Source organism: Berkeleyomyces rouxiae (genome assembly GCF_048999995.1).
Source record: "Berkeleyomyces rouxiae strain 22BRR77 chromosome Unknown BrBRR77_ptg000002l, whole genome shotgun sequence".
NCBI lineage: Eukaryota > Fungi > Ascomycota > Sordariomycetes > Microascales > Ceratocystidaceae > Berkeleyomyces > Berkeleyomyces rouxiae.
Genome location: NW_027396492.1, coordinates 2,863,601 through 2,880,458, shown reverse-complemented (window position 1 = coordinate 2,880,458; position 16,858 = coordinate 2,863,601). Strand labels below are relative to the sequence as shown.

The 16,858-nt window shown below is 56.6% G+C and overlaps 6 protein-coding genes across 6 annotated transcripts; 3 read left to right on the top strand and 3 right to left on the bottom strand.

Annotated features, from left to right (window-relative positions):
* Positions 1 to 392: 392 nt before the first annotated feature.
* On the bottom strand, positions 393 to 1,289 carry BROUX77_002356 (uncharacterized protein; the record flags this gene model as incomplete). The annotated part of the gene is made up of 2 exons (XM_073746887.1): positions 393 to 987; positions 1,168 to 1,289. The coding sequence occupies 2 exons, from the start codon at positions 1,287 to 1,289 to the stop codon at positions 393 to 395; spliced, it is 717 nt and encodes a 238-aa protein (XP_073607438.1).
* Positions 1,290 to 2,108: 819 nt separating this feature from the next.
* BROUX77_002355 (uncharacterized protein) lies at positions 2,109 to 5,490 on the top strand (the record flags this gene model as incomplete). The annotated part of the gene is made up of 3 exons (XM_073746886.1): positions 2,109 to 2,174; positions 2,299 to 4,885; positions 4,958 to 5,490. 3 exons carry the CDS (start codon positions 2,109 to 2,111, stop codon positions 5,488 to 5,490), a joined length of 3,186 nt encoding a protein of 1,061 aa, XP_073607437.1.
* A 351-nt stretch (positions 5,491 to 5,841) lies between these two features.
* Positions 5,842 to 8,279, bottom strand: BROUX77_002354 (uncharacterized protein; the record flags this gene model as incomplete). Its single annotated transcript, XM_073746885.1, has 2 exons — positions 5,842 to 7,507; positions 7,576 to 8,279. 2 exons carry the CDS (start codon positions 8,277 to 8,279, stop codon positions 5,842 to 5,844), a joined length of 2,370 nt encoding a protein of 789 aa, XP_073607436.1.
* A 331-nt stretch (positions 8,280 to 8,610) lies between these two features.
* Positions 8,611 to 9,423, top strand: BROUX77_002353 (uncharacterized protein; the record flags this gene model as incomplete). Its single annotated transcript, XM_073746884.1, has 3 exons — positions 8,611 to 8,709; positions 8,767 to 9,242; positions 9,315 to 9,423. 3 exons carry the CDS (start codon positions 8,611 to 8,613, stop codon positions 9,421 to 9,423), a joined length of 684 nt encoding a protein of 227 aa, XP_073607435.1.
* Positions 9,424 to 10,126: 703 nt separating this feature from the next.
* Positions 10,127 to 12,609, top strand: BROUX77_002352 (uncharacterized protein; the record flags this gene model as incomplete). The annotated part of the gene is made up of 4 exons (XM_073746883.1): positions 10,127 to 10,587; positions 10,672 to 11,504; positions 11,559 to 12,257; positions 12,350 to 12,609. 4 exons carry the CDS (start codon positions 10,127 to 10,129, stop codon positions 12,607 to 12,609), a joined length of 2,253 nt encoding a protein of 750 aa, XP_073607434.1.
* A 1,251-nt stretch (positions 12,610 to 13,860) lies between these two features.
* On the bottom strand, positions 13,861 to 15,786 carry BROUX77_002351 (uncharacterized protein; the record flags this gene model as incomplete). Its single annotated transcript, XM_073746882.1, has 1 exon — positions 13,861 to 15,786. The coding sequence occupies one exon, from the start codon at positions 15,784 to 15,786 to the stop codon at positions 13,861 to 13,863; it is 1,926 nt and encodes a 641-aa protein (XP_073607433.1).
* Between the last annotated feature and the right edge of the window lie 1,072 nt (positions 15,787 to 16,858).

Genomic DNA, 16,858 nt, shown 5'->3' with positions numbered 1-16,858 from the left:
TCAGTCAACCCAATGGGCGGGGGGATTTACAAGTACTCCTACAAGTAAGAATGAAAATATGGACTGGTTCATTTAAGGGTTAGCTCACAAGCCAAGTCACACTGGGGTGATGTATTCTTTGTATCCTTTCTCTCTCATTCACCCTTGCGCACACTACCTCTCTCCTTTCTCATGTGTATTTTCTTTCCTACGCAACTAGTATGTACTACGGGATGGCGCGTAAAGGCTGGGGCACTGGAGCTGGTATTCAGCACTTTATTGGCTACACTCAACTGTTTTCTCTTCGTTTTCCTGGCGTGGCCATGGCCAAATGTGCCGTGCCGTGCTCTGTGCAATGGTTGTATCTCCAAAGGTGCATGTGTGACCAAGTGTATGTACATGTGTATGAATGCTTACAGCTTTCGCCCCACAAAGCCGTTGTCCAAAATGGGAATCAGCTCGTCTAGTCTTGTAATGACCAGGTCTGTATGGGCGTGTTCGACAAGGTGCTGGTTGACGTCATTCGCCAACAAGACAGTCGCCGCACCGGCCCGGCGACCGGCCGTCATGTCGTCAATGGAGTCGCCAACCATGATCAAGCCGCTGGCGTCGGGCACGGGATCCTCGCCGTGGCAGACCAGCTCCCACGCCTTGGCAATATGCAAGATGCCTGCAGGGTCAGGCTTGGTGGGGCGAAAGTCGCGGGTGACGATGGGATGGAAGCGCGACTCGGGCAGGAACTTATCCAGCAGATGCTTGACGGGCAGGTCAAAGTTGCGCGTGCAGATGCCCTTGCGGATAGCATGGCGGTCCAGGTACAGCATCAGCTCGACCAGGCCGGGCTGCGCTATCTGCGCGTCCATGGCTCGCCGCTCGATGGCACGCACGACCCCGTGCGCGGCGTCTTGTGCGGCCGGCGGCAAGCTATATACGTGGTCGAGAATGTCGACGGCTGGCGAGATGCCCAGGGCCGCGCGCATCTCGGCAAACATGTACGTCTGCGGCTCACTAGTTTATCCGAGTAAGGGTTTGAGTATGCGTGCAGACGCTTGAGCAGGGCGCAGAGGCCGTGAGGTTGTGGGCCGGCCGGCCCTGCACTGCCACACCCACGATGTTGATCTGGACGTGGTAAACGGTGTGGGTTGGGGCTTGCTGGACTGGCAGGGCCATGGCGGGACTGCGACTCACCAGAGCGTGCCGTCGACATCAAACACGATGCCCTTGAGCACTGGAAGGGCCGGTGGAACAGGGCCGGCCTTGAGTGGCGCGAAGGCCCGGGCCGCCGGAGCGGCAGCGGCATAGGCATCCATGGTGGAAGAAAATAGGCGGCGGAAATAACAACCAACAAAAGCGGGCAAACGCAGGGCCATGGTGTGCCCTTCAGGTTGGACCTTGGACCTTCAGGAAGGCCCTCTGTTATATGTGTGGACGGGCCATGAGATATACTTGTATGAAGAGCCTCTCCGCAGCGTGGTCCAGTTAAGGCCGCGGATTGGGGAGCTTCTTATTGTCAAGCTCCTGTACAATAAGAATGTACTTGAGCTTCTGGCACAGAATCCATACAAACAAAAGTACACACTAACAGACGGGCCAAGCTTGGGCGTTGGCGCTAGCTTAGGCTTAGGGTCCCGCTTTTATTAAGAGGACAGCACAGGGAAAAAAACGCAGAACGCAGAAAAAGACGCCATGCGACAAAGGAAAGAGCCAGTAAGAAAACAGCAGCCAGCCTGCGGATTGTATGCGATAAAATAGGCATGATTTATTGACGTCCGGCTCATTTGCCTCTTTTTTTTTTTTTTTTTTTAATTCGTCTTCGCAGCCTCAGCTCTTTTTTGTTTCTTTTTCTGGCTTTTCCTTCTATTCCTGGCGCCTCATCTTTTGCTGCTGCGACTCGCCGTCGCGTCCCAGATTCCAGCTCCCTGCATATAAACCCCAAAGCCGTTTCTCTCCATTTCGTTGCTGCCTTCTTCTGCGGCTTCTCTGACGTCAGCATCGCTTACCTTGCCTTGCAGATGCGCCTGTGCAGCATCTCAGGTGGAGGCTGAATCTATCCAATCAACAATTGTACAAGCACACACGACCTCCAACCTCGATCGTCCCGTTCTCTCTCCTGTTGCAGCCCTATCGCCATGCCGTCAATCTCGGTGGCGGCGCCCGCAACGCCCTCCGGCCGCTGGCCAAATGGCCGCCGCAGTGTACGCCTCCCCTCCCCGGATCGCCTGCTCATCGGCCTGCCTCTGCGTAGCGGCTAGCCGAGACATTGGGCCCGAGCACAATCCAATGCTAGCGCCAGCTGACTCTGTCCCCTGCTCTCTCTAGGTCCTCCGCGACGGCACTTTCATTGAGCCCCGAACCGGCGAGCGCCTCCGACGCCACTTCAGCCTCAACGACAACGGCGCCATCTCAAGCAGCTCCGAGTCCAGCCCAGAGCGCTTTCACTCGTTTGACACGGCCGAAAGCATCCGCGAACACCTGGACACCGCCGTCCACAATGTCAGGCAGTCTCTCGTCTGTGTCCGCGACTGGGCCCGATCGGCCGAGGGCCGTAGCGTGCTCTGCTGCTCGTTGGCCTACGTGCTCGGCAGTCTGGCCACGTACTGGGCGCCGCTGTCCAGCACGCTGGGTAAACGAGACGGAAAGCACGTAGTTGCTACTATCACGGTCTACTTCCACCCTGCGCGCACCGTCGGATCCATGGTTGAAGCCATCATCATTGCCATCCTAGCCATTGCCTACTCGGCCCTTATTGGTACGCTGGCCATGTGTGTCTCGGTTGTCTTGGCTGGCCAGATGGATCTCGTGTGGCTGTCGCACTTTATCAACGTGACTGTGTTCATCGGCGGCGCTTTGGGCTTTGTCGGCTGGGTCAAGCAAAAGATGAACCAGCCGTTGGTCAATGTTGCGTCTACGCTGGCCTCTATCACCATCATATCCATTGTCACCAAGGAAGACGCCATTCAAGGCGGTGATTTTGACTTTGTCAAGGTCGAGCAGACACTCAAAATCCTCGTCATGGGCATTTGCTTCTCGGCTGGCGTCAGCTTGCTTGTGTGGAGACGGTCCGCGCGCCAAGAGCTGCGCGAGGCCATGTCCACCACGTCCATCTTTCTCGGCGACATGATTGCTGCTGTCACGCGCGGCTTCATCAGCGGCTCGGAAGAAGAACTGCGCGCCGAGGGCTACGGTGACTTGATTTCGCGATACAACGCCCACAACAGCAAGATGCTCAAGGCAGCCCGGGAGTCCAAGTTTGAGCACTACATCCTTGGCCAGGAAAAGGAATACAAGCTCGAGAAGAATGTCATCAAGTCTATGGAGCGCCTGGCCCAGTCTATTGGTGGTCTTCGCAGTGCCTCCAACACCCAGTACTCGCTGCTCAGCGAGCCTATCGAGAGCTTTCCTAGCCCCGTCCTTGTTAGACGTGGCTTCATGTCGCCTGTCATGAGCTTCAGTCCGGCCTCGGTCCCGCCCAATCTGGGCCCAATCGAAGAGAACCTTGAGCTTGGCGGCAAATCGCGCCGCGCGTCTGAGGATTTTGAGCGCGACCCACTTGCTCACCAGCCTGGATTCCGTACGCCTTCCGAGATTTTTGAAATGTTCATCAGCATGCTGGGGCCCTCAATGAAGTCGTTGGCATTCACTCTGTCGGAAATCCTCAAAGAGCCGCCGTTTCAGAAGTCGCCCACCCCCCACGAAGTCAACTTGCAAGAGAGCTTCAAGAACAGTCTCCGCGATGCGCTCGCGCTATATAACAACGCCCGTGGCCAGGCTCTCCGCGAGCTGTACCTGTCAATCCAGATGGCCGGTAAGCGGTCTGAGAAGATCCAAGCCGACATTGAAGAAGTCGCTGCTGCTTGCGGCCATTTCAGTTTCAGCTTGCAAGCCGTGGCCGATGAAATCGGCGCATACCTGGACACTATCGACGACATCAAGTTCCACAACCAGCAGGGCACACGCAGCTGGGGCTGGCTCATGTTCTGGCGCTATCTGCCGTCCTTCCGCACCCAGTACATCCGGCTTGACGACGACGACGAGACCGCTGCTTTCCTCAACCAGGACCCCGCATCGACTACACGCGAAGTCAACCCCATTCGGCGATCGGCCCTGCCGCGCGGAATCCCCGAGAGCATGCAGCGCAACCGCGACCTATACAGCTGGGATGCCGCACCCGACGCCAGCCGGTACATGCGCAAGTTCTCGGCGTGGGCGCTCGCCGTGCTGCGCAAGCTGGGCCGCGAAGACATCCGCTTTGGGCTCAAGATTGGCATTGGCGCGTCGCTCTGGGGCATGCTGGCGTTTCTGCCGTCAACGCGCCCAACCTACAATCACTGGCGTGGCGAGTGGGGTCTTCTGAGTTACATGATTGTCGTGGCCATGACGGTTGGCGCCAGCAATGCGACGAGCTTCTCGCGCTTCCTCGGAACCGTGATTGGAGCGTCGCTGGCGTGTCTTGGCTGGGTTATCAGCGGCGGCAACGGCCTTGTGCTGGTGGCCTTTGGCTGGATGGTGAGCGTGTACAACTTTTACCTGCTGCTGGTCGTCAAAAATGGCCCGCTGGGCCGCATTACGCTGCTTGCGTGGAACGTCATTGTGCTTTATGCATACAGCTTGTCGCAAGACGACGACGACAACGGCGACGACGATGTCGACGACGGCATGAACCCGCTCATCTTCGAGATTGCCTACCACAGAGCCTTGTCCGTGTCGCTGGGTATCCTGTGGGGCATGATTGTCTGTCGGCTCATCTGGCCTGCGTCAGGGCGTCGCAAATTCAAGGAGGGCATGGCCGTGCTGTACCTGCAGCTCGGGCTCATTTGGAAGCGTGGACCGCTTGGCCACCTGCTGCAGCATGACCGGCCGATGTCGTTCATCAAAACCGGCGAGCAGGATGCTCTTCAGCGCTATGGTATGTTTGGCCTATCTTCCCCGTCCCTCCTCCTCCCCCCATCGCTGTTCCGCTCCTAACATACCACCGCAGTTTTCAAGCTCGAAACGCTACGCACAGCTGCCGTCAACGAATTCGAGCTGCGCGGCCCGTTCCCCAGCAAGCCGTACTCGCGCATGCTTCTCGCCACCGACCGCATCATCGACGCCTTCTACGCCATGTCGCAGATCACGCAGAAGCGCAACCTGTTGAGCCCCGGCGAAAAGGCCATTCTCGAGCACACGGTTAAGGAGCGCGCCATCATGTGCGACCGCATCTGCCACGTGTTCCACGTTATTGCCAGCTCCATCATGCTGGAGTACCCCATTGCCGATGCCACGCCCGACATCGAGGGCCTCAAAGACCGCCTGCTCAGCAAGATCCACGGCTTCCGCAAGGCGCAGATTGCGAATGGCGCGCCCGGTGCCGGTGTCGGCGTCGGCTTTGTCGCCGAGGAAAAGGACTATGGCTTGATCTATGCGTATATCCTCATTACTAGCCAGGTCGCAGCCGAGCTCAAGGCCGTCCGCCGTGAGGTTGACGAGTTGTTTGGCGTCTTGAGCCAGGACGCGTTGCTGCTGAGCTAGAAGCAAATGGAGGGGCACTGATCCTAACCGGTATCTTGTAGTGTTTTCATTTATTTTGTTTGCTTTTTCTTTTCTTCCCACATTTTGCTCTGCTGGAGGCTTCGTTCGTGTTCTCTCATTGCGTGTCTTGCTCAGTTCCTTGTTTTCTATGTTTTACTGTATATCCCGCCATTGTTTGGCCATGTAGCTGTTTGCATTCATTGCTTTGCCTTTCATTAAATACATACCAAAAAGAATACATCTATTTAGTTGTCTCGTATTAATCTTCATCCACCGCCGCCGCCCCGACGGCCATGTCCCGTGGTCAAATCAGCCAGCATGAAGCGCCTTGTCTCCCCTTGTCTTGCCCCCTTACCGCAGCGTGCATTCTTTGAACTTGCCAATGCGCCCAACTTCGTACTCCGCCCAGCGTGCCGCGTCTTTGCGCCCGGGCACCAGTAGCGTGCCGGGGTTGAGTACATGGCAGCCCTCGTAGGTCACTGTGAACGGGTTGCTCGTGCTGTCGACGAGAATGACGGAAGTCGGCAGCGGGTACAGGTGCAGCGGCGTGGCGTGGTCCCAGTGCACCGGCCGGATCTCAGGCCGAAACGGCGTCAGGTAGCCCTGGTCGCATATTGTCTTGACTAGCTTGCGCGACGACTTGATGCCGGGCGCGATTCCATCCACGGGCTGCTCAGCTGCTGGTGCGACGGCAGGCTGCTGTGGGGGCTGCTGATGCGACTCCTGGCTAACCTCCATGAGGTCTTCGAGGTCTTCTGGTACGTCGTCGTCTTCATTTTCGTCGTCTCCGGCAGTGGGCTTGTCCTCGAGTGCGTCTTTGTCGACCTTGAGCGCGATGGCTGCGCGCCGCAACCGCGCTGAGATGTCGTCTCTGAACAGCACAATCTCGTGTGTTGGGCCAAACAATGATAGCCTGCTAGGGTTTGTCGTCCAGATGACCTCGGGCGGGGCCTTTGTGCTATTTGCATTGCGAGCAGCAGCAAATATACGACGTAGGCGGGACGTGAACATTTCCGGGATGGGCTTGCGCGGCAGCGGCACAGATGCACCAGACGTGACTGACGAGATCCAGCCGTCATTATCACCAGGCACAAAGACAAAGCTGCTGTTCTGCATGAGCGCAGGGAACTCGCTAATGGCGACCGCTAGCGCGTCAAAATACTCTTTGTACTCGACGCTGCCGCCACTGCCGCCGCGCGCCATAATGGGTCCGTCGGTGAAGCTACCCGTCAGCACAAAGGCTAACGGGTAGGCAACAGCATCGTCGCTGGAGTACAGTGAGAGGACTTTGCGCACAGCCTCGAGCGTGCGCGGTCTGTTGAGGTTGACTTCGCCCAGGACGACAATCTTATTACGGAGCCGCGACTCGGCAGCGTCCATGGGCCGGAACACTCGCTCCTCGATGCGGCGCATCTTGGGACCCACGGCACGCTGGCTTCCATGGCCCAGGAAATCAGTCCAGCCAAAGCCGCCGCCAATGGTGTGGTCGGTGTCGCCCTCTGGCCCGCTGACGCCGAGAGTCACAGAGCGCTTCTCGGACGGCGGCTGGCCAATAAAGAAGGCTTGAAAGCGGCCGCCAATGAATCCACCGACACCGCGCGAGCCGTGCAGGCCGGAAGCCCTGATATCTTCTTCCTCTTCGTAGATGCCATCAACTAGAACAATCATGCCGGGAGTGTACCATGCTGAGTCCTCGGGTACAGCTACGGCTTGTGCAAGATCTAGTGTGATGGTGCCTGTCAGATCACTGATTCCAATGCCACCGGCAGCAAGGACAACAATTAACCCCAACAGCATGTGATGTGACCCGTGACGCCCTAATAGGTTGGCAATAGGTGTGATCTTTTGGCCCCCTCCGCCTGTTAAAGCTCCCTTGGCCGCTGTCCGGGCGGTTGTGACGGTGGAAGTCTGGAAAGCCTCGTTGCGCATTAGACGCTGGTGGATGACATGATATCTATGGCGAAAGGCTGCAGTTTTGCTGGCTGCATTGGGGAAGATGGAGGCTTTGGTTGCGACTCTGTTCGGACAAAAGACGGTTAATGGTGTACATGATCAGAACGGCGGGCGGCCAGGTGAGACACGTACTTGTCAAAGTGTTTTGTAGCGACATTATATAACAGTCTTGGTTGGTCGAATGCGCTGACTACCTTGAGCCACTTACGCACGTCGTTGAGAGCGGCCTCGTCTTGTTCGTTCAAATCTTGCTGTGTGCTGATGCCGCTATCGGCTCGTACGAGCTGTGGGACTGTTATTCCCAGGCGTGTCCTGACGACGTCGCTTTCCGAGACTGAAGAGTCCAGCGTTAAGCTGTCCTGGCGCAGCAGGCCCTTGCCGGTCTGTATTATGCGGCCGCCACTCATAGTGCCTTCTACAGTGGTCAAGATCTCCTTGAGCTCCTTGCTTGCACCGTCAACAATGACGCCGCCATTGCGGTTCTTCCAGCTGCGAGCTATCTCTTCCAGCACCTTTTCCGCCAGCCCTTCTTCACGCCAGCCGGAGCCGCAATTCCGGCCAATGAAAGCTGCCAGTTCCTGTAGAGCAGACGACGTCAGCGTCAGGCTGTGCTTTTTGGTAAATGTACGAAAGGCCAGCGGCCGCAGTGTAGCCGGCGCTAGGACAATGGGAAGAATGGCTTGCTTGGCTGGAGCTGGCGTTGAGGGCGGGGCGGTCCCGGTGTATGGCCGCAGCGGGTGGGCCGGCGTGGCAAAGGCCGGGGAGGATGACGGGATTGAGGACGACGGGATTTGGTGTTTGGCCGGCGTGGCCTTGCCAGCAAGAAAGCTGCGCATGTTGAGGGTGGCTGGTTGGAGACGGGACGGTGTGATCCGGCGGCGTCCGGAATGTGGCGAAGTCTGTCGGAGTGAGACGGTGGTCGGTGAGACTGTCCGGGTGGGCGTGGGGCTCCGCTACGTCTTGCTTGTGACTTTTCAATTAAGCAAGACGCGTTGAGCGCGTTGCGTGTGCGCCACACTTGTTGTGGCGTGAGTGTGGCTCCAGCTTCACCTCGCTCAACAAGCCCATGGCCGAGTCGAGCAAGGATAAGCTCAATTCTAGCTTCAATGGAGCAGTCGAGTATTCCCTGGCAAGATTGAAGAATCTGAACCGCCGAGCACCTCTAATATGGCTTTCTTCTCGAGACAGTCTGCGTTGCAAAGAGTTCTGAATGCTGCGGCTTCCCAGCGCCGTCTTGTATCAACCCTACCGTCGAATAGCTACATTGTACGTCTGTCTCATCACCACATGCATTTATGCCCATTGTATTAAAAGAGCACATAGAAAGTATTCGATGATCCTGCCACTCCCGGGAGATACATCCTCAGCCTACTGAGCTCAGATCCTCCCAACGCGGCTCTGGCCCTCGGCACTACCAACGAGCTTCCGCCGTCTCCGCGGTCGTTTAAGGAAAATGCCAACTTCCGCAAGATCCTGGACGAAGTGGTTGCGGAGCATGGTAGCAGCGACGACTTCCTGAAGGCCCAGGCCCGGGCCTTTGTAGGTCCTGGCGGCACGAGCATGGCCATAGCTATGCAGCACTCCCGTCATAGACGCCATGCCCCTACGGAGGACCCGGCAGTTGCGAGCCACCGAGTTGGCGGTCACATTCATCTTAGCGACACCCGCAATCCGCCCGAGTTCGGGCGCATTGCCTGGCCCGAGGATATCCTCGGTAGCGTGGAGGTCGATGGGGAGGGCGACATCATCGGCCGCGTCGAGCCCAGTGGGACATACCGCATTGTAACCAACCAGGGAATGTGAGTCTCTCTGCCCGGTATCACCATCAGATTCTCCACAGTACAGACATGCTAACATCCGAGCCCCGGAAGTCTTGGTCTGAGCCCGTATATGATGGGAAAGCTGGCAGAGCGGCTTCGTGCAGAAGAGTCTAGATGGAGGGAATCAAGCTGGCTGCGGGCTGGGTCTAATCTCATCTGAAGTCTGTAGCTTAACGGCCGGCCAAGAGCCTGGAGGCAAACACCGCTGCAATCATGCCGCCGGCCGAGAGCCTGATGCTGTCTCTGACGTCGTCAGCGGCGACCGTCCGTCTGGTCCCATCCGGCTATACATAGAAAAGGCGGGGAGAGAAAGCGGCGTGTGCCAAGAATAGGCTGCACTGTGCTCGCCAGAGCGGTTTAGTGGGGCTCAGGGCTGGATCTAGGGGCTGGGGATGGGGCAAATCTGGGGCTACAGAGGAACACTAGCACAGTTAGCAGGGCCGTGCGAGAAAAGCAGGCTCCTAAGTAGCGCCATTCAAGCCAGAAACACCCCGCCTCTGCTTCTATACAGCATAAAGAATGAAGCCATCAGACCAGCGTCACCCACCAACAAACATCCACCCAAAGCTTTGCAGCCTTTTGTCGCCGTGCGTTCTCCTGCGACTTTCTCGTCTGATGTTTGCGGCTTCCGGCCTTTGATTGGACTGCCCATGTATATATTGCCCGTGTCTCCCTGCTTAATACTTGACTTGCACACTCTCGCCAGTCTCAGCCTGACCCGGCATCCTCTTCCCAAACACCTCCCCTACCGACCACGGCTCTTTGACACCCTCGACCTACGCTTCTCCATCTGATCTCCGGCCCACTCTCCCGCCCTCCCCGAGTTCTCTCTACGGGCCTGTTCTCCTCCTCACTTCAATTACATGCAGCACCTTGCCCCGCCAGATGCCAAGGGCCCGGCCCACGGCGGCTTCGAAGACGAAGAGCTGACCATCTCGCTGTCGCCGTCCCGCCGAAACTCCAAGCGCAACCTCGACTCCAATGATCCCGCCGCTGATGTAGCCGCATCGTCGGCACCGGCCGCTCCCTCCGCAACAACGTTGCCTTCGCCGGCCACCGATCCTCGCCTCGCTGGCGTTCCGTCGGGCGTCATCCACGACCCTGGAGCCATCGTCGAGCAGCGGATCGGCGCCTACAAGGTCGTCAAGACTTTAGGCGAGGGCTCCTTTGGCAAGGTCAAGCTCGCCATTCATAACAGTACGGGCCAGAAGGTGGCGCTCAAGATAATCCCCCGCAAAAAGCTCATCAGCCGGGACATGGCTGGCCGTGTCGAGCGCGAGATTGAGTATCTGCAGCTACTCCGCCATCGCCACATTATCAAATTGTAAGTGAAACCGCCCTTTACGCGCACATGCCGGTATGTGTTTTGCTTTTATTGTGGCTGTAGCTAATTGGTGCCTTTCTACAGGTACACCGTTATCAAGACCGCCTCCGAAATCATCATGGTCCTGGAGTATGCCGGCGGTGAGCTGTTCGATTACATTGTGCAGCACGGCCGCATGAAGGAAAGCACAGCCCGCCGATTCTTCCAGCAGATGGTGTGTGCTGTTGAGTACTGCCACCGTCACAAAATCGTGCATCGTGACCTCAAGCCCGAGAACCTGCTGCTAGACAACGACCTCGATGTCAAAATTGCCGACTTCGGCCTGAGTAACATCATGACCGACGGAAACTTTCTCAAAACTAGCTGCGGCTCCCCCAACTACGCAGCCCCTGAAGTGATTAGCGGCAAGCTCTATGCCGGCCCAGAAGTCGACGTCTGGAGTTGCGGCGTCATTCTCTACGTCATGCTCGTTGGTCGTCTCCCCTTTGACGATGATCATATCCCTAGCCTGTTTGCCAAAATCACACGCGGCGCATACAGCGTGCCGCAGTGGATGCCATCCGGCGCCGCACAACTGATCAAGAGAATGCTGGTCGTTAATCCCGTTCAGCGTATCAGTGTCGAGGAAATCCGCCGCGATCCGTGGTTCATGGAGGACCTGGACCCATATCTCAGACTCCCCGCCGAGGAGTTCTTCCACACCGGCATCGACCCTAACAAGTCTATTAATCAGTCCGTCAGCAAGACAGGCGTCCTGAATAACGAGCAGAAGAAGCTGTATAATGAAGTCGCCGATCGTATCAGCAAAACTATGGGTTATGGTCGCAAGGACGTTGAGGAGGCTTTACAAGCCGAAGAACCTTCGGCTATCAAGGACGCATACCTGATTGTGCGAGAAAACAAGCTCATGGAAAACCGTATGTTGTGCTGCTATTAGACAAGGTATACTCACAAACTAACCCATGCTATAGAAGAAGCTGCCGCCATTGCGGCCTTGTCTGGCGAAGGCCAGCCACAATCGGACACCCAAGCATCACCTGACGCCAGCGCCACCACCGCAGCCCCAGCCAACCCGCAGCCCGCTCCCAGTCCCTCGGCGCCGTCGATTGCATCCGTACAATCGTCCACGACAGGTCCGCGGGCCTACGTCAGCAAAGTGGGCATTCTACCCAGCAGTATTCCCGCATACCACAAGTCGTACGTAGACAAGGAAAAGTCGGGCCTCGCCGATTCGGTCGCACCGTCGGTCATCGTCGACGACCCATCAGGCTCGCGCACAGATGCCGATAAGGAAGAAACCGCGCGCCGGCTCAAGCCGCACTCGCGCAGCAGCATGGCGCGCGGCGGCATCGACGACGCCAACCAGCGTCCGCAGGGCCTGACGCCCGTCAACCCGCCGAAAAAGGCAAAGCCCGTGCGCTGGCAGTTTGGCATCCGCTCGCGCAACGCCCCCTGGGAGGCCCTGCTCTGCATCCACAAGGCGCTCGCTAAGCTCGGCGCCATGTACATCCCCGACGAAAACTGGGAGCCCATGGACGCCGACGACGACGCGCCGCCGAGCTACCGTGAGGCCCATGACGGTCACCACCAGCGCGATCAATATGACCCCCGCAAGCGGTACAAGCTGCCTGCCGACCCGTGGAACATCAAGGTGCGGTGGGAGACAGAAGGTTAGTTTGCGCGCACACATCATCTTTTAGAAACATATACACGTTCTCTTGCTAACAATCAAATCCCCCCTTTTTTTCTCCTTGCTTCATAGCCCTCCGTAAGCCCACACAGCCGCAACCTGCCCCGCTCGACGTGCGGCGCACATCAGACGGTCAAGAATTCGAGATTGTCGCCATGTTCCTCGAGATTCAGATCTACGAAATGGACCGCGGCGTGTACCTCGTTGATTTCAAGTGCGCAGGCTACGAGACGTGGGATCACTACATGCTCGATCAGAAAGACGTGACTTCACCCTTCCCGTTCCTTGACATGGCAGCGCGACTGATTATGCAGTTGGCCGAGGCGGACTAGACTGACTTTCCCGGAGGCATGAAGAGACACGGATAGCTTGGGGTTCTAGGTTCTGAGTGGTATCATATATGTGCGAGGCAAATCTGGCGTTGTGTTTTTTTTTTAGGTTTTTTTAGGTTTTTTTTTGCTGTATCTATTCCACATCACCGTCATACATACATAAACTTCCTCCGTTTTGAAACAAGAACCAGCGTGCTAAAAACAGCATCAACGAAGAAAACATAATAAAAAAGGGACAGGAAAACAAAACATGAATATCGGGGAGCACAGCGGCTTTTTCATAAGAGCGGAAAAAAAATTCCAGCATAACAAGACCTCCTCCGAATCACAAATATGAAGAGGGGGGTGGGTGGGGGGGGGGGGGGGCACGAGAACAACATCTCAATAAACCAATGCCCCCTCACCCTTCCCTCACCAAAAAGATAGACATAGACAATATCAAGAGCAAGAAAAAAAATCCAGAATCCGGAAAAAAAAAGTCTTGGGCGAGAGAATCAAAGAAGAAAAAAAACCCCATAGAGAATTCGTTAGCAAATTTAAGACTGAAGAGAACGGTAGAGAAAAAAAAGGAAGAAAAAGAAAAGGGTATTTCAGGATGAGCTGAGGGATGACATGACAGCATAGATTTTAGTAGAACAAGGGACAGAACAAGTAGTACTCGCGCAATAGCAATAGTAGAAAGGAGTACAGAGCAAAGCAAGAATCAGAGCAAATCGCCCCGTGCCATCGCTATTCGCGAAACCAGAAAGAGAAAAAGCAGAGGGCCAAGGAACGGCAGAGTGTGTGTGTGAGAGAAGACACCGTGAGGTGGGGTAGACAAGACGCGGGCTGTAGCGTATGTATATATATGTAAGCGTGTGCATATGCGGCAAGGTCATGAAGGGGGGAGAGAAGAGAGAGAGGCAGAGAGCTTTCGCTAGCAAAAATGAAAGATGTGTACATGCGTGCGTGAAGTCTTTTTCCGAGTTTCTGGTTTTTTTGGTTTTCGTTTGCACAGGTGAGTTTGTATTTGTTTGTTGTACGGTGTATGTGGATTCACATGGACAACGGAAGACAGGGTGTACAATGCTTCCTCGCTCGACTGCGTCTTGTGTGTGTGTGTGTGTGTGTGCGCATGTGTATTTTGTGTAGCTTCCTGCCATCACCGTCCAGCCGCCGTTCGGGTGCCGGGTAGCAGCTAGACGGCTAGCCGCCGACGAAGTGGACCAGTCTGTTGTCTCGATCCCAAGGGCTGGAATCCACGGTTCAATGTTATACAACCTGGCTATGCAACGACTCGTCGACGCTAGACATCTGCTGTAGTGAAGTTAGTTGTGGCGGTGGGGGCGGCGGCTGCATGGATATCTGGTTCGTGGCCATCATATTGATGCCTGGATGTAGCCCCGTGGTGGTGTTCATACCGGCGGCTGTCACGGCAAGGTGGTGGCTGTGTGCGCCGAGAGCGGGGTCAACCAGACCGACGGGACCCATGGACATGGTCGTGGCCATGCTAGTGGCCATTTGCGGAGAGGGCATAGTGACGGCGACAAGGCTCGGATCGAGAGCCGATGTGGACATGTTGGCAGTGGGAGCCGTGGCGGCAACCTGTTGTTGATGGGCCCGAACCTGGGCTTCTGCTTGTGCCTGAGCCTGTGCCTGCGCTTGCGCTTGTGCTTGTGCTTGTGCTTGATGTTGCTGCAACTGGGCGTGAGCAGCGACTTGCTGTTGTATCTGGGCATGTTGGGCATGCTGAAGTTGAGCTTGTTGCTGTAGCTGAGCCTGCACATGCAACTGTGCCTGTACTTGAGCCTGTACATGGGCTTGTGCTTGAGCCTGAGCTTGAGCTTGAGCCTGAGCTTGAGCTTGTACATGTGCTTGTACTTGAGCCTGAACATGTGCTTGCGCTTGTGCCTGGGCTTGGGCTTGGGCTTGGGCTTGGGCTTGGGCTTGGGCTTGGGCTTGGGCTTGGGCTTGGGCTTGGGCTTGGGCTTGGGCTTGGGCTTGAGCCTGCGCCTGTACTTGAGCTTGAACTTGTGCGTGTACTTGAGCTTGTGCTTGAGCCTGGGCTTGGGCATGATGAGCAACCTGAGCCTGAACATGTGCCTGGGCTTGAGCCTGGGCTTGGGCCTGAGCCTGGGCCTGGGCCTGGGCTTGCACTTGGGCTTGGTGGTGTTCCACTAAGGCTTGGTTCTGGGCATTTGCCGAGACGTTAACAGCTGTAGCAGCAGCGGCAGCGGCCGCTAGAGCAGCGGCTGCACCATTGTGTGCTTCCTGCTTTTCGGCTTTGAGCTTCCGGATGATGCGTTTGAAGGTGGTCTCGGAGATGTCCAGACCCAAACGCTCGCGGACGTCACGGAACTTGACTTTGGGGTCTGCTTCCCGCAGGTTGCGGATGGAAGACTCAATCTCTTCGGTGACCTTTTTGGGGCGGCCGGTGCGAGCACGCGAGTTGAAAGTGTTGAACTCAGCACGGCGTTCGAGTGTGCCGTAGACAGTAGCACGCGTAACGCCAAAGGCACGAGCAACGGCCGACTTGGTCTGGCCAGAGGCAATAGCAGCGCAAATGGCGGCACGGCACTCTGACGACAGCTCCTCCAGGCGGCGTCTTTCGCCCATGAGCTCCGAGGCAAACTTTTCGAGGGTGAACTCAGAACGCTGGCCCCTGGGAGGATTCCGCGAGCCACCCTCTAGGGCGCCTTGATCGGGCGAGTCTGGGCTGCTGCTTTCGTCCGTCGAGCCATCGGTCGTACTCTCGAGACTGTTTGGGGGTAACTGGGCACTGGAAGAAGCCACCAATATGGACTCAGGCACGGTGGCTGACTGGGAGACTTGGAGGGGGACGGTGGGTGTTTGCGGGGCAGTGGACTGAGACTGCTGTTGAGGAGAAAGAATGGCGCCGATAATCTGCTGGTTGATGGGCGGATCAGAGATGATATTCATGTCGGACATCAAAGAGCGGGCTGAGGGGTCTGCGGGCGGTGTGTCGAGGGGAGCCATGGCCATAACAGCAGCGGCAGAGTGATCGACCATAGGAAGCGTGGGAAAAGTGGAGGCAGGAGCCATGTACGGCGAAGGACGGGTAGTGTGTGGCTGTTGTGGCGGGCCTTGGGCGTGGGGAGGCTGGGGCTGAGCCATATCTTGGACGTCGGCGACAGCAGCGGCAGCGGCAGCGGCTTTTGCCTGGAGCGACGACGGCATAGCGCAGGATCGAGACGGGATCCTAGACACAGCCAGGGCCGGCACGGTGGGAGGGCAGCGGGGGGAGCAAGTCGGGGAGGGTGATTCCTGCTGTTGCTGCGGGCCGATGGACGGGCGGTGTAGTCACTCGGTTGGACAGACGGTGAGGCCGAGGCCGGGACGGGACGGGTGGACACGGCGACCGTGGCGGATTTTTTAATTGTCGCGGTCGGACCCGATGCGTGATGTTGAAGGCAAGGGCTGGGGGACCCGGTCTCAGGGCTTAGAGGGTTGATATTTTTGGCCTATTCTGGGGAAACATCGTCAGTGTCCAGTTACAGACGGTTGGCCAGCCTCGCGGGCTTTGATTGGTGTTTGTTTTGGGCGGGGGAAAAGCGAGTGTCGAGAGTCTTGCAGCACCAATGGACCAAAAAAATAAATAAAAATAAAACCAGACAGGCAGACAGACAACAACTCACGGCGGAAGAGTAGCCACAGGCAGAGGCTCAAAAGTGGTTGAACAGCGTGAGGATATCCAGATAGTTACAAGATAAAGATAGCCCGGTCGATCGGGAGCGACTTGAGACTTGCGGCCTTCCCTCGAGCAGCAAAAAAAAATAAAAAAAAGACAGAAACACAAGCAACAGGCCCCAAAACTCAAGCGAGGTGGGAGATTGGGCTTCTGGAAGCAAAAGATGGAGGAGGAGAAATTTTTATGTGCCTCGTTTTTTTTTTGCCGTGCCTGGAGAATGGCAGCAGCGACCAAACAATCAGACGCGAACCAAAAAAAGAACAAAAAAAAAAGAAGGGAAAAATAAGAAATAAGGCAGTGGAAATGGTTGGATGGCCCAGTAGACTGGCAGGGCGGACAACTAAGTACAGGTACTTGCCTGCTTTACTCACCTTGCTTGCCTGGCAATTGCTGCAGTAGCATGGCTCATCGCTGGCTGCTGCATCGGCCAAAAGTCCGCCGACATAGCCCACTTCCTACACGGTGCGGCCCACATCTGCGCACTGTCGCTACCTCAGTCTGGTCCAATCAAGCCGCTCTCAAAAAGCCAGCCCCGGCGCTGGGCCCTATGCTGCACAGTTG